The sequence below is a fragment of the Tigriopus californicus genome, chromosome 5 (assembly GCF_007210705.1).
Source record: "Tigriopus californicus strain San Diego chromosome 5, Tcal_SD_v2.1, whole genome shotgun sequence".
Taxonomy (NCBI): domain Eukaryota; kingdom Metazoa; phylum Arthropoda; class Copepoda; order Harpacticoida; family Harpacticidae; genus Tigriopus; species Tigriopus californicus.
Window position 1 is genome coordinate 2,848,019 of NC_081444.1, and position 16,801 is coordinate 2,864,819.

At 40.6% G+C, this 16,801-nt stretch overlaps 2 protein-coding genes across 2 annotated transcripts in view; one reads left to right on the forward strand and one right to left on the reverse strand.

Annotated features, from left to right (window-relative positions):
* Positions 1–6,284, forward strand: part of LOC131880834 (uncharacterized) — a 67,559-nt gene extending 61,275 nt beyond the window's left edge. The window contains exon 3 of the mRNA XM_059227544.1: positions 5,673–6,284. Coding sequence (XP_059083527.1) covers positions 5,673–5,803 — 131 coding nt within the window. The 3' untranslated portion in view covers positions 5,804–6,284. The remainder of the gene's footprint in view (positions 1–5,672) is intronic.
* Positions 6,285–11,353: 5,069 nt separating this feature from the next.
* On the reverse strand, positions 11,354–16,283 carry LOC131880342 (uncharacterized). The gene is made up of 3 exons (XM_059226948.1): positions 14,732–16,283; positions 12,383–12,468; positions 11,354–11,739 (listed from the first exon to the last, which is right to left on the reverse strand). The coding sequence occupies exons 1-3, from the start codon at positions 16,024–16,026 to the stop codon at positions 11,609–11,611; spliced, it is 1,512 nt and encodes a 503-aa protein (XP_059082931.1). The 5' UTR covers positions 16,027–16,283; the 3' UTR covers positions 11,354–11,608.
* Positions 16,284–16,801: the final 518 nt, after the last annotated feature.

Sequence of the window (16,801 nt, forward strand, 5' to 3'; positions counted from 1 at the left end):
GTAAAAAATTCCTGTGTTTCTTTGGCGGTGAAGGGCAGTCCTCCATCTGAGAAGAATCGGGTTGGACAACCCAAGGCCGTGAAAATTTTTCTTAGATTTGCGATGGTGGATGTTGAAGTGGGTGGTCGTGGGAAGTGCACCAATCTCAAGCCATCCGGAGTACCGGTCGACGATGGCCATAAAATGGTTGTTACCGATGGAGAAAGAAGTCAGCCGCCATCTCTTCAAAAGGGCGTATTGGATGTGGGTCACGTTTGAGGGTTCCCTGGGTTGTGATGGCAGTCTTCTTTGGCATTGGTCACATGATTCGACGCTTGATTTGACGTCTGATGTCAAACCAGGCCAAAAAACGGTTTGTCTCGCCCTTCGGATGCTCCTTTCCACGCCCTGATGAGATGCGTGCAGTTTTTTCAGCACCTCTCGACGTAGCGGGCGTGGGATGAGGATTCGTTGATTATAGAGAATAAGGCCATTCACAATAGATAGTTCAGGGATGAACTTGGAATATGTTGAAATTGATTGGTCAACTCGCCTGCAATTGTTCTTTAGATGGTCCAAGAGGGCTTGATACTCAGCATCAGCCATTCAACCTGACGAATCTCTCCAGGATTGGGTCGGCATTGAATCATCCTCCAGGCCGTCAGTGTCTCGTTCAATCGCAATGGCGGTCGTTCTTTGAAGGCTGCACACGTACCCGTACATTTCTTCCTCTTCTTCCAGATCGTCCGGTGTTGGGTCTTGGACGGGGCTCGAGAGAGGGCGTCTGGGATTCGGTGATCCCGTCCTTTTTTCCATATGGTTTTAAAGGAGTATGGGCTGGTGGATGCTTTGAGCCTCATTGGGGGGTCCGACATCGGCTGTCGAGCCCAGAATATCCCCAATCTAATGGATTGGCCGAATCAGCAGTGAAAGTGCTCAAAAAGTTATTGCTGAAGTGTGGGGGCATCGTGAACGAGTCATTCTGTGAAGGACTCCTCGAGTTGAGGAATACTCCTCGCCCTGGAGGGAAGAGCCCCGCCGAAATAGTGTATGGGCATCCTTTAAGATCTCGTGTACCGGCTCACCACAGATCATTTGACCCGAAATGGTTAAAATCCATGGATGAGTACGATAAGAAGACAACACAAATTCAACTCCAGACGACCAAGAGATACAACGCCTCATCCAGGGTGCATTTGCCCATCCAAATAGGATCAACCGTGAACATTCAGAACCAACAATCCAAAGTTTGGGATCGCTCCGGTGTTGTTGTGTCGAAAGGAATGCGACGAAATTACAGGATTAGGCTGCCCTCAGGAAGATGTATTTGGCGCAACCGACGGCACTTGCGGTTGCTAACCAACGAAAACCCTGAGCATAAGATAGTAGAGGTATCATCCCCAGAACAATCTCTGGACAACAATAGGACCCCAAATCATGAGTCGCAGCAAGTAAGAAGATCGAAAAGAGTCCGATACAAACCTCGCAAACTTGATGAAAATTATTGTTGAGATTAACGTCCACCTCCACTTACTAACCACAACCAATTTACTTTAACAATAAGATATGTCATTTTAAAGTCGAAGGGGGGTGTTCTATGTGTCCAAGACATTCGATTCACGTCACCCTACTTCAATCATACATGCCTAGTTTTCCCGCTCATTCTCAGACCATGCTCACTGTAAGTTTCCAGATGAACCAGTTGTTCTTAGCCTCTCACCAGACCGGATCAATAAATGAATTATCTTGAACCTACAATTCGAGGGATTACACATCCTGCGTCGAGAGCAAACAATGGAGTTGAATGTCAGAGTTCTACATGGGCACTTGCCCTCCAATGGGACACGAGTTGTGACATGTTCTCTTGTAAAGTGAGCGAGAACCTTATGAGAGAAATGAGGGGGGATCTTCCAGTTACAAAGAGAAGAATTTTAGCTTATCATGCATCAATATTTGACGTGTTTGGATACTTCGGGCCATTCGTTATCAGGGGCAAGATCTTATTGCAGGAGTTGTGGAAGCAGAGATGGTCGTGGGATGAAGTGATAGTGGAAAAAATTGCCGAATCGTTTCGTGCGTGGTGTCAAGAGGTATCGTCATTATCCAACGTTGGGATTCCACGATGGATTGGAACCGCGCATGAGGACCAGCAGATAAAACTTGTGGGATTTGGAGACGCTAGCGAAGTGGCTTATGGAGCTGTGGTGTACGCTCCGATTAGGAAACCGGATGGTTCTGTATCCATATCGTTTCTGATCTCTAAAACCAGGGTGGCACCACTGAAATTCAAGTCAATAGCCAGGCTTGGGTTGCTGGCTGCACAACTACTCTGTCGGTTGGTGAAATTTGTGGAGGAAGCCTTGATTGGTCGGGTTTCTGTCAAAACCTACTTCACAGACTCTATTATCGTCCTGTCATGGTTGGGTAAATCAAGTTCTCAGTGGAAGACGTTCGTGAAAAAGCGAGTACAAGAAATTCATAATAATTCTGAAGTGTCTGAGTGGCTTCATTGCTTGGGCACCGATAATCCAAGCGATTTACTGAGCAGAGGTGCATCCTTGGCAGAGATTGAACATTCTTCTTTGTACTGGAAGGGCCCTGATTGGCTGAAGGAAAGGAGGGAGTTATGGCCCAATTTGTTCGGAAAATTGTCGAGTGATCGTGAAACAGAAATGAACCAAGAAGGATGTCCTCAATTGATGGCAATGGTTGCCACATGCTCGAAATACGCCCAGTTTTTAGTGAAATTGTCTTTGTTTCGCAAGTTGGTGAGAGTGGTTGCTAGGACAATGCGCTGGAGAGACAAGGTTCCCTCGCAGTCGATGGATTTCAATGAACTGTTCTCTGAAAAGATTTCGCAAGCTCAAGTGTGGATTTGTCGTATCATTCAATATAGTAACTTTCCAGAGTTTTAAGAGCTTTCCATGGGCAGGGAGATTGCAAGGGACAGAAACTAACTAACCTTTAACCCGACTATGTGTCCAAGTAGAAAGATCTTAGTCACAGGTGACCGGATATAACTATCAGATTTGGAGGCTGAAACGAAGAATCCACTAATTTTACCCTCGAATGATCTTTTGGTGGGCCCTTTAATCCAATCCGTGATTGAAAGACATGCCCATGCCGCCCAAGAGACGACTTTAGTTCTGCTACGAAGCCAATTCCACATAGTACAAGGAAGAACAGGGGTGAGAAAAGTGCTCAGGAATATTCAAAATCTGGTCACCCTCTCTGGGAGGAGAATTCCGCGACCCTGATTGAGACGATTGATGAGAATGCATTGCCACCTGACATTCGGCCATGTTAAACCAACTGATTCTATGGAGCCTACCTTTTGAAACCTTTGATTAATAAAAGAAAGGAACACTTACAAACCGAGGCCCTGATGATTTGAATCCGTAACGTGAGAGAACACTCACCTTCAACTGGGTATCCTCATCGAACTCTCCATTATTTTGGAGGATTGCACCCAAATCTTCCATAGATGAGACCTGCTCAATATCTTTACCCCCATTATCCACGAGTGGACTATTCAAAGGAGTTGACCCAAAGGTCATTGAGCCGAATTTCATTCCGTTCACGATCATATTATTCTCATCTCAGTTACCCAAGAATAGATTCTTTCTAGGTCCTTTGCAAGGCTAATGCAATCTTGGCCATTCCTACCCGAAACTAAAATTGTATCGTCTGCATTAGAAGAGAGACTGGCAGTAATACTAAGCTTTTGAAGCGGGGCAACGAATATTATAAACAAGAGAGGCTCAAGAATGGAACCCTGAGGAACACCTGAATTGACATCATGAGTGTCACTAAGGAATCCCTCAACCTTAACAATTTGCTTCGTATCTTGAATGAAGCTTCTTATCCAATTAAGAACCTTGCCTTTGATCCCAATGTCATGAAGTCTATTAAGCAAAAAAACATGATCTACTTTATCAAAGGCCTTGGCAAAATTAAAATATAGTAGCTGAGTGGTCTAATGTACCCGATAGAGGCACGACATGGTTCTCCAGAGGCCGTGGGTTCGAATCCCGCCTTCGGAGAAAAACAACAACATGAACTGACTCGTGTCTTTCCACTCACTCAATGACCTGCTGTAAGTGTTCAATCAGTTAGGTAACCGTGCTAAAATGTGCTCGGAACCCGTGCTGGCTAGGAGGAAGAACTTCATTGACTTCAAGAAAATCAACAAGTTTGGATTTCATAATCTTCTCAAACACCTTCGCAACATTCGAAGTGAGAGAAATCGGCCTATAGTCTCTGGGGAGCGCTTTATCTCCCCCTTTAAAAATTGGAACAAATTGGAACGTGAGCTAATTTTAGTGAAGAGTGAAACTTGCCCTGATCCAAGATGCAACGCATCAGGTAGGAGAAAACAGGAGCAATAAGAACCAGTGAGCATCTCATCAGAAACTGAGATGTCACACCATCAGGACCAGGAGAACTTGAAAGCCTCAAGCCACTGATGGTTGCTTAATGGCCGCGCTGAATAGGTGGTACAAAGTCAATGGTTAATGATATCAAGATGAGATTGTCGCACTTGATCTCTCAGTCGTCAAAACCAGTTGGTCTTCGTGTCAACATGTTTCAATACGAGCAAGGGTGCTATTTTCATGTATTTGCTACTCTTAAACCTTGGAAAGACGTAAGGAAAGAAGATGTGACTCATCAGACAAAATTTTCGCACGTTTGTGCATTCTTCGACCCTCTGTGCGTGAGGGTGTGGTTGGAAAGAGAGCCATGCCATTAGAAAAGCATTAATTGTTAAAGAGTAATTAAATTCGAAAATGAACTTATTTTTATGATCCTTTAAAGTCTGCCGTATAGCCCAAGTTCCAATGCATATTGTATTTAATAATATTTCGCTCCCAAAATTCGATGCTGCATGTTTTATGGATTTAGGAGTCGTGCTTTGTTATCATATTGAAATTAAGCACTGAGTGTTTCTTGTAAACCATGATTTTTTTCGCGAATCTGCTGCAAGCTATTCCGATCTACATTGAACTTAAGTCGACGTTGAGAGGTGCATCAGCCATTGTGTGTAATTGCTAGGCAAGGGGTTGTATTAAGGGCTTCTACTCAAAAATTGGACATACTGTCAACTATTCAAATTTGTACCATAGCTGTCCTAGTATCTTGACTGCGAATGGAGCTATTTGACCCCCAGCAACAGCTGAGATGAAAACGTAAGATAGCAGCGTCCTTGATCGATCTATATATGTAGTTATCTATGTAACAACCTTTTCGCTCTCATCAGCTACGTGATTTGTCCAACAAATTAGGCAGTTAGGATTGAACCGGATCAGGGTACCCAATGTAGGCTGGGATTCATTTACACTTTGTAATCACAGCCTTCTTTGATTGGATGACTTGAGGAGAGACGTTGGATGATATGAATCCTTCCATCTACATTCATGAAAAGGTATTCTTGACATGAAAAATGACAGTAAATTGTTAAATGAAAGACCAGCCTGTTACCCTTATCCTCTCAACATACAGCACGTTATTCCTAGACTCTTTCTTACTTGGAATATATTCATTTAACACTCCAGTACATCAGCTCTGAAACCCACTACTTGGGATAAACTTTGCTTTCCTGTCCATTTTTTATTCAAATATCAACTCACTGGTATGGTATAAGAAACGCGAAATCATGGACTTTAACTATGACCATTCATTCATTATTCTTTCAGTGGTCAATTCTGCCATCAATATTCTTATCTACTGTTACCTCAGCTCCAAGTTTCGTGCGGAAGGCAAGCTCCTCCTGGAGAAATGTAATCGTTTTGGAAGGAGTTGCCAAAGGAGAGGTTGGGCTGAATGAAGTCAATCACTGGTTGCAAGATTGCAATGAATTAATTCAACGTCAAGTATCCATGGGCCAAAGTGTTAGACAAACCGATTTCGCTATTACACTGAGGAAATAACCTGTGGGCCAATATCGTTTTGATTCCATGACATCAAACACTGAATCATCGATGAAGTTACCACTCGCAATGAGATTTTTTTATTCTTCTACTATGTTCGTGTCCCTATCAAGATTTAGCTCTGGAGTAGATATCTTTCAGTGTAGATTGGTATATTTAGACTTGGAGACCTGACTTTTATGCTAAAGAGGCCATTGTAACGCAAACGTTCACTCAGGGAGCAAGAAGATCCATTTTCATTGTTCCAAAGCTGTACTTTAAAATGCTAATATGTGTAAATCAAGAAATTATTTGTCTCAGCTTACTCAATTGTGCATGGTATTCAATTTCATTGCTTATGTATTCTATGCAAAGAGCTTGACCAATAAACAGATCTGATAAACATATGTATTGTAATGACGTCACAAAAATAGTTTGTGTGGGCCAGGGTTGGATATTGAGCCAAGAACCTGCAGAGCCAATTAGCATCTATGAAATTACTTGGAAGCTCTGTCTTTGATTTTGGTGAGTTGCCGGTCGAAATGAGGAACAAACAAGAGCCTTGATTGATAAAACACCCATGAAATGTGGGTAGAAAAGGAATCGATTGTCTTACATCTCAGACTGCATAGCACTGTAGGTTTTTAAGTCTAAAAGCAAAAGCGCATTCTTCTCCTAGGAGTCAAAGAAAAGAAAAGCGAAAAGAGCAAAGGTCAAATTTTTGCAAATCAAAAGAATAGCCAGACTATATTAGACCAGAGGCCAGTCTTTTAAACGCTCGTACCTCAGAGTTAAGGCTTGGAGGTTACCTAGAATGTGCATCCGCTCACCACTTTGAGCAGTGTATTTTCAAACCGGTTAACGTCCAAGCCCCTAACTCCGAGGTAAGAGCTTTAAAAAACTGGCCTCAGGTCCTAAAACAATGGTAATCTGTGATGTCAAGAGTTTGCCCAATTCACAAAAAATATTGAACCATGCATACTTCAAACCAAAATAGAAATAAGGCTGAAAAGAACCTACCTGATTGCTATTAAAATGTCAAATAGGGACCAGCACTAAATAATCAATCCCACCAAAGCAGTTATTGACGTGTCTTGAGTAAGCTTAACTGATATTTGGGGTGTTTCACAACAGATGGACCCCACGAAGTTATTTGACCAAGTTGGATTTGTAATCATATTGATTAAGGTATTTTCAAATATTTTGGATTTCTGCCCATAACATCCATAAATCTTTCTAGATATTAAAAATCAGATCTTATTACAAACACGGAAATCATTTCAAGGTACTTTTCAAGAGCCTCAAAATTTGGAGCTATGTGAATCGTTAGGACAGTTTGAATCATGAATACCAATTGAATTTAAAGTGGGGAAAATTTCTGGGGCTTGGGAATGCTCAAAACCCATATGTCAGAAGCTTGCTCGACTTCATTTGAAACGTCTTTGGGCCTCCAAGAAATGATGAGCAGGAGGCATATCTTCCTGATCAATTCCCCTACCAATGGTTTTTGATAAATCTTTGTTTAAGAGAGCTGGTATAAAATGTTAAGTGTTTCAAAGCAGTGTGTGTTTATAAATAATGACGATCTCTACTTTGGGCGCCAACAATGCCATTTAACTGACCAAGTGAAGGGACCCATAAACTGGAGGTGGTCCATTTCTTTCGTAACAACCTAAACATTGCATTTCCGTCCACATTGTGACGTGCTAAAACCATTGTTACAGTAAAACCTTTTAATGCTTCTTGGAAATACTGGAAATTTTCGCTCAACTATAGTAATTAACAACAGGTGCAAGTTTTTTCGCAGACAAAAGCATATATTTGGTCGAAACATATAAAGGGCTGGGAATCTAAATTATCGCCCATTTCAAAAATTGGTTCCTCCTCCACCATAGTACCTTGCACCAGAAAACCTTTATTGAAGCTGCCTACAATAGTAAGCTATGTCTAGCGGGAAATTTTAAAGCAACGGCGGGAACGAGGGGCAATTAAAAGGAAATTTTCTTCTCGGAGGTCGAATGGGGTTGCATCTCCAGTTCAAGGCGAACTGCCATGTTATTGTTGGTAAGGCACGGTGTTACTCCCAATACCGATAAAGTTTATTTTGCAAATGCCAAGATTTCTAATAACGATATTCGTTGTTATTGAAACAAAAGGAACAACTTTTGTAAAAAATCATCTTGGATTCTAGCTCAGATTAGAATATTAATCCACTTAAAACCTACAAAGAGATAACAATTTTAAAAACGTAATCAATAGATGTTGGAAGTAACCTTAGTTGCGTTTCCAATCAGAACTTTATTCAAATCCATGGAGCAAACGATAAGATATCTTGTTTTCAAAGATTGCATTTTCTTCAAATTTGACTACAAATTGATGTACCTTTTGTATAACTGTATAGTGTAACTTTTGGCACTTAAGTAAAATGAAAGGTATTTTTTTTGTTTCGTAAGTTTTAAGCGACATTTTTTGCTACCTTTTGCTTTAAAAGAAATCTTAAAGAAAGTGGGGAAATATTATTTCGTGGCGTGTCATTGAAAAAGACAATCATATTTCTTGAGAATAACTGGAAACATAATTGGGCCATTTTTTGATCTTTTAAGGCGTAAAACGCAAATCATTTGCTACATAGAAGTTTATGAAATTTTACGTCAATACATAACTAAGAGTATGCTTAATACTGATTGACTACGTTTTCGACAATGATGCATTTTGATGGACTTTAAGTGATTTAAGTTGGAGACATTTTGATTGGGTTTCAAACCTCAAGCAGTCAGTTGTTGTAAAACCTTGACAAAGTGTGGCATCTTAGATCATACTCTCTTGTTTCTATGTTTGTTTGTCAACATCTAGACGAAGCAGAGGGCGCTAGCTCCGCCCAATGAAAAGGACAATGCAAGCGGAGATTTAAAGAAAAATCCTTCCTCAAACACTAACTAGACAAAGAGTAGAGAAGCAGAAGCAAATCGAAAAGCTTGACTGAGGCTGCCCGAGATACACGACGTCGTGAAACTATGTGGTTCAATTTTACAAGATATCCGACTTGGAATTTAGAAAAGCCATTAAGATTAATCACCTTTAAAGCAAGTGTATTGAAAAAAGCATAGACTGATTGGTCAATGTTATCCTTACGATAAACACGTTTTAGATGGATATTTTAAGCCAATATCAGTGGAACGGTTAAGGCTCTGCATATCAAAGGATTGTAGATAATGCACATTCATTCAAAGCGTTTTTTTTCTCTGTCGCAGATCCAAAACAAGAATGAAGAGGCTACCATAAGTAACACCAAACTAGTAGCTTGAAGCAAAGCCCAAAATATGACCTTTTACCTAACCAATTACTGTTGGATGTAATATCTCCTCCTGAGGCTCGATGGAATCCTCAAACCCAAAAGTGGTCATAATTTCGGGAAGGAAAGTTTCTATCATTAATATTTTTCTTCTACAAACTCAACAAGTTCTAAATTAAGCATTACATCGTTAAATTTGATACGTGGTTGTGACATTATCTCTCACAAAAAAAGTCCCAGGGTCTGATATATGAAGTTTTTTTTGCAGAATGTTCTTAGTCTTGCGTTCGAAGTTATAAGTATTGAAGTTAAAATTTTGGATCCGTTTATTTAGTTTTTATAACATAGAATATATGGTGAATGAAATGGAGCGCTCCGTCGTACTGTTGAGAAATCGGAGTCAATGATTTCGTATTTTACACTGAAGCTCTACTTTATATTGCATATCATTTCAGCTAGAACCGAGGACACATTGAAGAACAATTTCCATTTTTTATTTATATTTTGTATTTTTGCATGACATTAGCCATGTTAAAGCGACCTCTCTTGGGGTAATGTCAGCTCTTCCAGTGAATATATCATTTGCATTCTACCGAGGATTACATTTCCTGTAGCGATTAATCAGCTCGTAAAAAAATCCATCAATCCTTTGGAAATCCTTTTCCGAAAAAGCGCAACAGCAGCCAGAACAAAAGTGTTGTACATTACATCAGTGCTGCCAGATGGCGGTTTAGCCCGCCAGATTTTGCTACTTCTGGCGTTTTTAGATTCTGTCTTGTGGGGAGATTTTTCTTTTGGCGGGGAAGATGAATCTTGCCGTTTTCTGGCGTTTTTGAACTTTGTGCGGCGGGGAAATTTTCAACATTGACGGATAGGCTAATTTAGGAGGATTGCTGGCGTTTTGAGTGATTTTAGACGTTTTTTGACCCAAATATCAAGGAAATTGGCACATTTTTCCTCAGCTTTGAGGGTGCTTTGCAAGAATGCAAGTTGTGACTTGGCAATTATGACTCATCGCACTTTCAGTTTCATACTTCAGAGCAATTGATTAATGTACTGCACACTTTTGGGCACAAATTGACGCGTTTGAATTGTGAATCATGCATCATTTGTATTATCATCAATTCATTTCTCTAGAAATAACATAGCTATGTGTTTAGTGCAGATAGAGTAACCTTTTTCAATAGAGGTTTTCTAGGTTTTTAAGTTGGTGTTTTCAACTTCAGAGGCAATCACTGTGCTCACGGCTGTTTTCCCAATAAATGCATCAGATGTGGCACAATTTTGGACAAAACGGCAAAACATATTTTTCACTGAAATCAAGGCATGGCCAAATAAACACAATTCTTCACTTGTTTCAGCATTACAAAAATGTCCCCATCCTGTTCCCCCTCTTTCGAAACACCAAACCGTAGACAAACATGCAGTGCCACTATGACAGCTTTCAGAGTTGAAAAACTTTTTCCGTCATAGATTGTAAGATGCTTGAAGGTGGACTATAATTTTCGGCAGATACCACGTCACTCACTGTCACTCTGACTGGCATTGCTTTATATAAATGACTAGAATGGATTCATATGAGCATGAGCAACATGCTTAGCACCAGGATAATACACTCTATATCTCTGCATCCACTAAAAACTATGAACCGTAGTTTTGCTTTATGAGATGCAATGTTTCAAAGTAGTTATATTGTGAAATCCACAGAGCAGGGTGAAATATCTGCAACTCTGCTAATTTATGCTCGACAATCTTAAAATATCTGGTTATAATAGTCCGTGGCGAAAGAAAGTTCTGTGTTTGACACAAATTGTTAGTGGAACGCCAGTAAATTCAATTCATGCAGAAAAACAAATGAATGTACATTGAGGTGCCCTAGAATACTAGGAGAGAGAGTATGTGCCGTTTTTCAGGCGCTTTTTTAAAATGTATGTGGCAGTGAATGTCTTAAATTGGCGTTTTTTGGGGGTCATCTGGCAACACTGCATTACATTGATATTTCAATTTATCATTATTATTCTTTATTGTGACAGATTTATCATTGGACTATTGGTATGTTTACAATTTTACATGATAACATTTGTTCCCAACAATGGTGTCTTCTCTATGGAGGTTTTGGCATGTTATCTCCTTTTTCAAGTTTGCTAATGTTGACTGACCAAGAAATATATTTCTTTTGCATGTTCTTTAGTCTCATTTATTCGACATGAATGGTTTTCAAACACTACAGAGATATAGCAGCTTCATGGAAATTGAGTGATGCTTGTTGTCACGAGCGCAAACGCAATAGTTAAATAATAGTTCCGTTCCGTTTTGTGGTGTTATTTCATCAAAGCAAGGTTTGGCCCCCAGGTACTGCCGTAACCATGATGCTTGCAACACATTTCAGTGGATCCTCGACTTGGACGGAGTCCTTCCAGATTGGTTAACTTCATTCAGGCCAAGGTCTCGTGGTGCAACTCTTTCCAAAACGACAGCATTTCTCCCAGAGAAGTTTGCCTTCTTGGCGAAACTTGGAGCTTAGGTAGCAATAGATGAGAATATTGATAGCGGAATTGATCACTGTAAGAATCAAAAAGGAATGGCCACAATTAAGATTCCTGTCTAGATAGTTGTCAAAAGGAACAGGGTGGCAATTTTTAAATAGTCGTAGATAGACCCAGATGGAAAGTTGCACATGAAAATCCTACTTCAAGCGTCCCAAGAATGTTTTGTAGAGATCTTCCACGTGATAATAAGATATGCAGTACAACCAAGCATGTTTGGAAATCCATTTGATCCTTCAAGGATATGTTTGATTTAACAGCATATTCGTTTTTTGGGGGATTTTTGTCTTATGGAGGGTTCCTCAGCTCCGTTCAATAGGTAACTTGGATAATGTTACGCCCGAGGTAACTGGTATGAGCCAAAATTGATGGATGGGAACATATTAGGGCTTGTGAAACGCCTTAGATCTTGCAAATATGCAATCAAGTTCCATTCTAAATAATTTTAAATTTTCCCTAAAAATAAAACTGCTTGCCATTCTTTTTGTGGTTCCCTTTTTATGACTTTCATTTCTCACTATTAGATGGAAATCACCTTTTCCACTTTGCTAGTCATTCATTGGCCTCGGAGTGGATCTGAAGGCAACCCTGGCCTTAATCTATGATTGATTTAGGAGAGTGGGATTTTATGTCCCATGGGACCTGACTTATGAACATACCTAGTAATAGATGGCTCAGATGCATCACAACAAGACTCCACAAAGGAAAGGTTTTTTGGCCACTTCGCCCGCAAGCCATGGCTTTCCTGAAAAAGTAAGCAATTCCAACTGATGTCATTGCAACCCACAAAAATATTCTTTTGTATCTTTCTACATGCTCGTTCATGATATGGAAAGATAGTCCCTAAAGACCAAAACGGATGAAGGCAATAGGTCTTCTCTTCACAGAGGGTCGGATTGATTGCCTCACAAAATGCAATCCAATATTAATAGGAAATCAATAGTCAGTTGGCGTTCTAAATTCAGGTGAGGTCGCTTCAAAAATTGGAGACGCCAAAACTTTTAAACTGATATTGATGATGAATTAGTTGTGAAATGATATTCAATGATTGCAATTTTTCTTTATTTCTCACTTTGCTAGCATTCTGAGAAAACTATAGACTATAGTCATAAAAAGAGTAACGATGCAAAATGACAAGATCATGAGATTCTGAAAAGAAGATCAATACAAATAAGTGTTTGCAAAATTTGTCAATTAAGTATCATCGATTCCTCTTAGATACTGAAAAGGTCATGGAGCATATCTAGTTGATAGTGGGTTCTGCTTCGGTAATATGTTGCTCTATATGTTGGAATTAGTCTGAGAGAAAGGGTAATAATGAATCTGAACAAATGGATTGTTCAGCCACATTACCTTTAAATGTAATAAACTTCAGTCAGTTCTAGAGGTTTGCAAAAGGTCGAACAGGTCGAAAGATGTTATATTAGAAAAAATGCAGGACAGAAAAAGCTCGCATTTAGAGTGAAGGGATTCGTTTTCATCCCATCAGAGAGAGATCTCAGAATGATTGGGAATGCACTGTTTTCAAAGAAAGTACTAAAGGTCATTTCTAAAAACGTAAATTTACAAAAGCTTTTGCGAACTTTTTCCCAATTATGTTACCCATAAAAGCTTGATGTGCATTTTGAAAGCATTGTCAAGCCCTCGCGAATCCCATTTAGTATTTTCGTTCTCTGGCTTTTCTGTTTTTCATTGTGCTCTCCACTAATATTGGAGACAAAAAACAAGGCGTTAATCCGTTAGCAGGTTCTCAAGTTGAACAAAATGGAGGATGTAGGTACAGTACACGTACCCGATTTTCAAAAACGAGTTACATCTGCAATCTCAGCCACAGGATAGTCAGAAATAGCGGCAAATGATTGAGAATGGGTGTACTCCCAATGGTTAACATTGAGATACGTTTTGGGCACGTTCAAATTTTAAAGGAATGGGTGATAAAGGCATTTTATGCAATACCTTTCCGTCAGACCATTTACTTGATGTCGTTCAATGTCAAAAAGGTTTAATGGATGCCACATAAACTTTGCATTGAAAGCTTCAAGCATATAATAATTTTGGGAAAAAGAATTCAATTTATTGAGCGACATCACATCTAAAACAAATGCAGTTTCGTTCAAGCCCCGTAAGATTGCTTTGAAGTTGGAAAGGTTCCATCACTGACAAATAGTGTACACAAAAGTCGATCTCATTACTCGCGAGAATTTTAGGTTTTCTTTGAATCTGAGGATCTCCCAAGATTTTATTTTCTTTTCCTCACTGTCAAAATATTACTTCGGAGAGTTTCGGAACTATGGAACCCTTGAGGCTAAATTACCAGCTGAGAAAAAGATATTTTGTACAGACAGAGGAAAGGCTGAGTGGGTGGGTAATTGGTATGGACATAACATGTGGAAAATGACACTCATGCGAGTGTTACTTTTTCCCAAATACATGGTGTTCTTGTTCATATGAATTGCTGCTGTGTGCATGATTGCTCATGAAAAGGGCGTAGCACGTGTATTTAATGTGACATGCCGTAATCACTTGATTACAAAACATCACCATCCAATAGGAAAGGTTCCACCTGGACTTTAAAGCATGGTTCGTTAGAAACGTGCATTTCCGCGTTATTTTTATCACGTCAATCCTTTTCATTAACGTTATAGTGGTAACAAAATTCACTCTTGCGAAAATTTCGACTAGAAATGTGTTACGCGAAAAGGAAGAAAAAAATCGGATAACATAAATGACAAAAGTATTGGAAAATCAGTCGATTCCTTTGCCTAACTTTAGAACAGATGTGAGTTCATAACTTTCAAGGAACAGAAAATCCGGATATGGTCCACACTTTGTACAAAATACACTTATGACAATTTGTTCGTATTTAGCTCTCCTTCGCATCATGCAACCGTTTGGCCCTTTAATTGCCCCTAAACATGAAATTTCTCACTCTCCCATTTCAGTCCATGACTGGATTTGACTGTTTAATTTAACTAATGCCACGAACTTGCACTAAAGAGCCCTCCTACCTGATTATGGCCAGCTCGTGAATATTCAACAATAACCGGGGCGAATGACAGATGAGAAACACCACCACGTAACCCATCATTATAGCCGCCAAGTTGCTCTCCACCCGTCGCCGAGCGTCGTTGGCGGCCACGATAGTGTTTTGGACCACGGCCACCTTGCCTTTCCAATTGGACTTGGTCAATTTGACAAAGCTCACGTTCTTGGGCATATCCTTGTGCGGGGATGTCATGGGTTGACTCTCGTCCGGATCCCCTTGTATGTCGTCTCGTGGAATGCTGCCGGACCGTCTATTGTGTGACATGACCATACTTTGATTCAACTCACTCACATCATCGACCTCGGCCCCATGAGGGTTGATTTCCAGATGCCCGTTAGAAAAGCTTTTTTGAGGTGGTTTAGACATGAACTTGGTGGTCTGGATTTGGCCAGGGTGGCGTGATCTTGGTGGGGTTGAGATTCGACTGGGAGGCGTGGATCTGTTGAGCGTTGACAGGGAAGTGGCGTGGATGGTGGGGTTCATTTGGCTTAAGGTGGGTCGATTGGCCTTCTTGCGGGCACGCCTTCGTCTTATGTCCATGTAGATCCGAAAGTTGAAGAACACGAGTAACACGAACGGGATCACGCCCAAGCTCCCAAAACGAAACCAATTGAAGTAGATCGAATAGGTAGGGTTCATTCGGAATTCTGTTATATTGAGCACGGGCTTGGAAATGGTTGTGTTGGTGTCTGAGTTTGGCATGTCCACGTAGTGAATTTCGATCTCGAAGAACTTAGTTACATTCATCGCCACACTTAGGCAGATGACGGGTAAAAGATAACGACAAAGACGGGCTTTCAAGGCTCGGGAATCATTCATGGCCAGGTTGTAGTTGATTGGGTAATGGACAGCCACATATCGTTCCAAGGCGATTGCCACCGTCATTAGGATCGATCCCGTCATAGCTATCATTTGAACCGGATAAAGAAAGTAGGGAAAAAGCAAGATGTGAATATCAGATAGCATATCAAATCTCTTGCGGAAGCTCTCCAGAATACTGCCGAACAGGTACGTGTTGTCGTAGATAGCCAAAGCAATCAAGAGCAGATTGAAGCTGTTCCTCATGTTCTTTCCGGAAAGGATGATCGCTGATATCGAATTGCCAATGATTCCAGCCACTGCAAACACACACAGAATCACTCCCTCGACCCAAAACGAGAATCGGTCGAGGACATGCCCGCTGGCCTCGGAGAAAACTGGGCAATCCAATTGCTCCTCAGCCATCAGATCTATGTTTTGAACGATGGACGTATTCATGGCAATAAGATGAGATGAGAACCAGAGAGAGATGAAAACGGGTTAGGTGAACACTCAACCGTCTTCTTAGCAATGAATTAGGTCACAATGATACTCAGTTGAGATCTTTAGTGATTATCAGTGCAGACGAAATTTTGGTCCCAATACGGGGTCCATCGATCCCTTCAGGCATATTTCACATTCAGTCAACAAGTCACCCAACAACCAACTGAACCGATCAATCTCACATGAACAAGTACGTTACTCTGACTGAGAGTCTATTTCCTCGGACTCGCCGCAAAAGTGCTCTGTTTCAAACTTATCTGAGGAAGTCGAACGTTCCCCCGTCTCATGCTTGTTTCTCTCAAACATCGAGGTGCGCGTCCATTCTCAGAGAAATTGTTCTTCACGGACCTCCTTACGCATGTTCCACTCGATGGAAATTCCACGTTTTCTCTCGTAGCGCGTCTTTCCAAAAAAAGGAGAAGGTTTGGCCACCTAGCGTCAAAGAGGGTTGGGATGTCGCCTCTTCAAGGTCTTACAAAATCGATTTGAGTGTATCGTTTTGCTGCATTCAGTTATCGTTTTTAATCGATGAAGAGAGCTCAGCCAATCATTACAGAGTTCGGAATTGAAGGCCTTTTGTGTTTATCATGGAATACCATCAGTCATCTGAACCGCAGATCTAATCCGAATTTTATCCACCTTGCACTTACTGTACAGTATTTTGTCATGCAAGAATATGTAGTACAATTACAATCCCATTTCAAAGGCTCTAAATGCTCTGCTCCTTATG

What these genes read in the sequence shown, in the direction of transcription:
- LOC131880342 (XM_059226948.1), bottom strand. Translation starts at nt 16,026, where the DNA reads ATGAATACGTCCATCGTTCAAAACATAGATCTGATGGCTGAGGAGCAA. An exon ending in CACGAGCTGGCCATAATCAG is followed by an intron (nt 12,469 to 14,731) that starts GTAGGAGGGCTC and finishes TTACTTTTTCAG; the next exon opens with GAAAGCCATGGCTTGCGGGC. An exon ending in TCTGAGCCATCTATTACTAG is followed by an intron (nt 11,740 to 12,382) that starts GTATGTTCATAA and finishes TGATTCTTACAG; the next exon opens with TGATCAATTCCGCTATCAAT.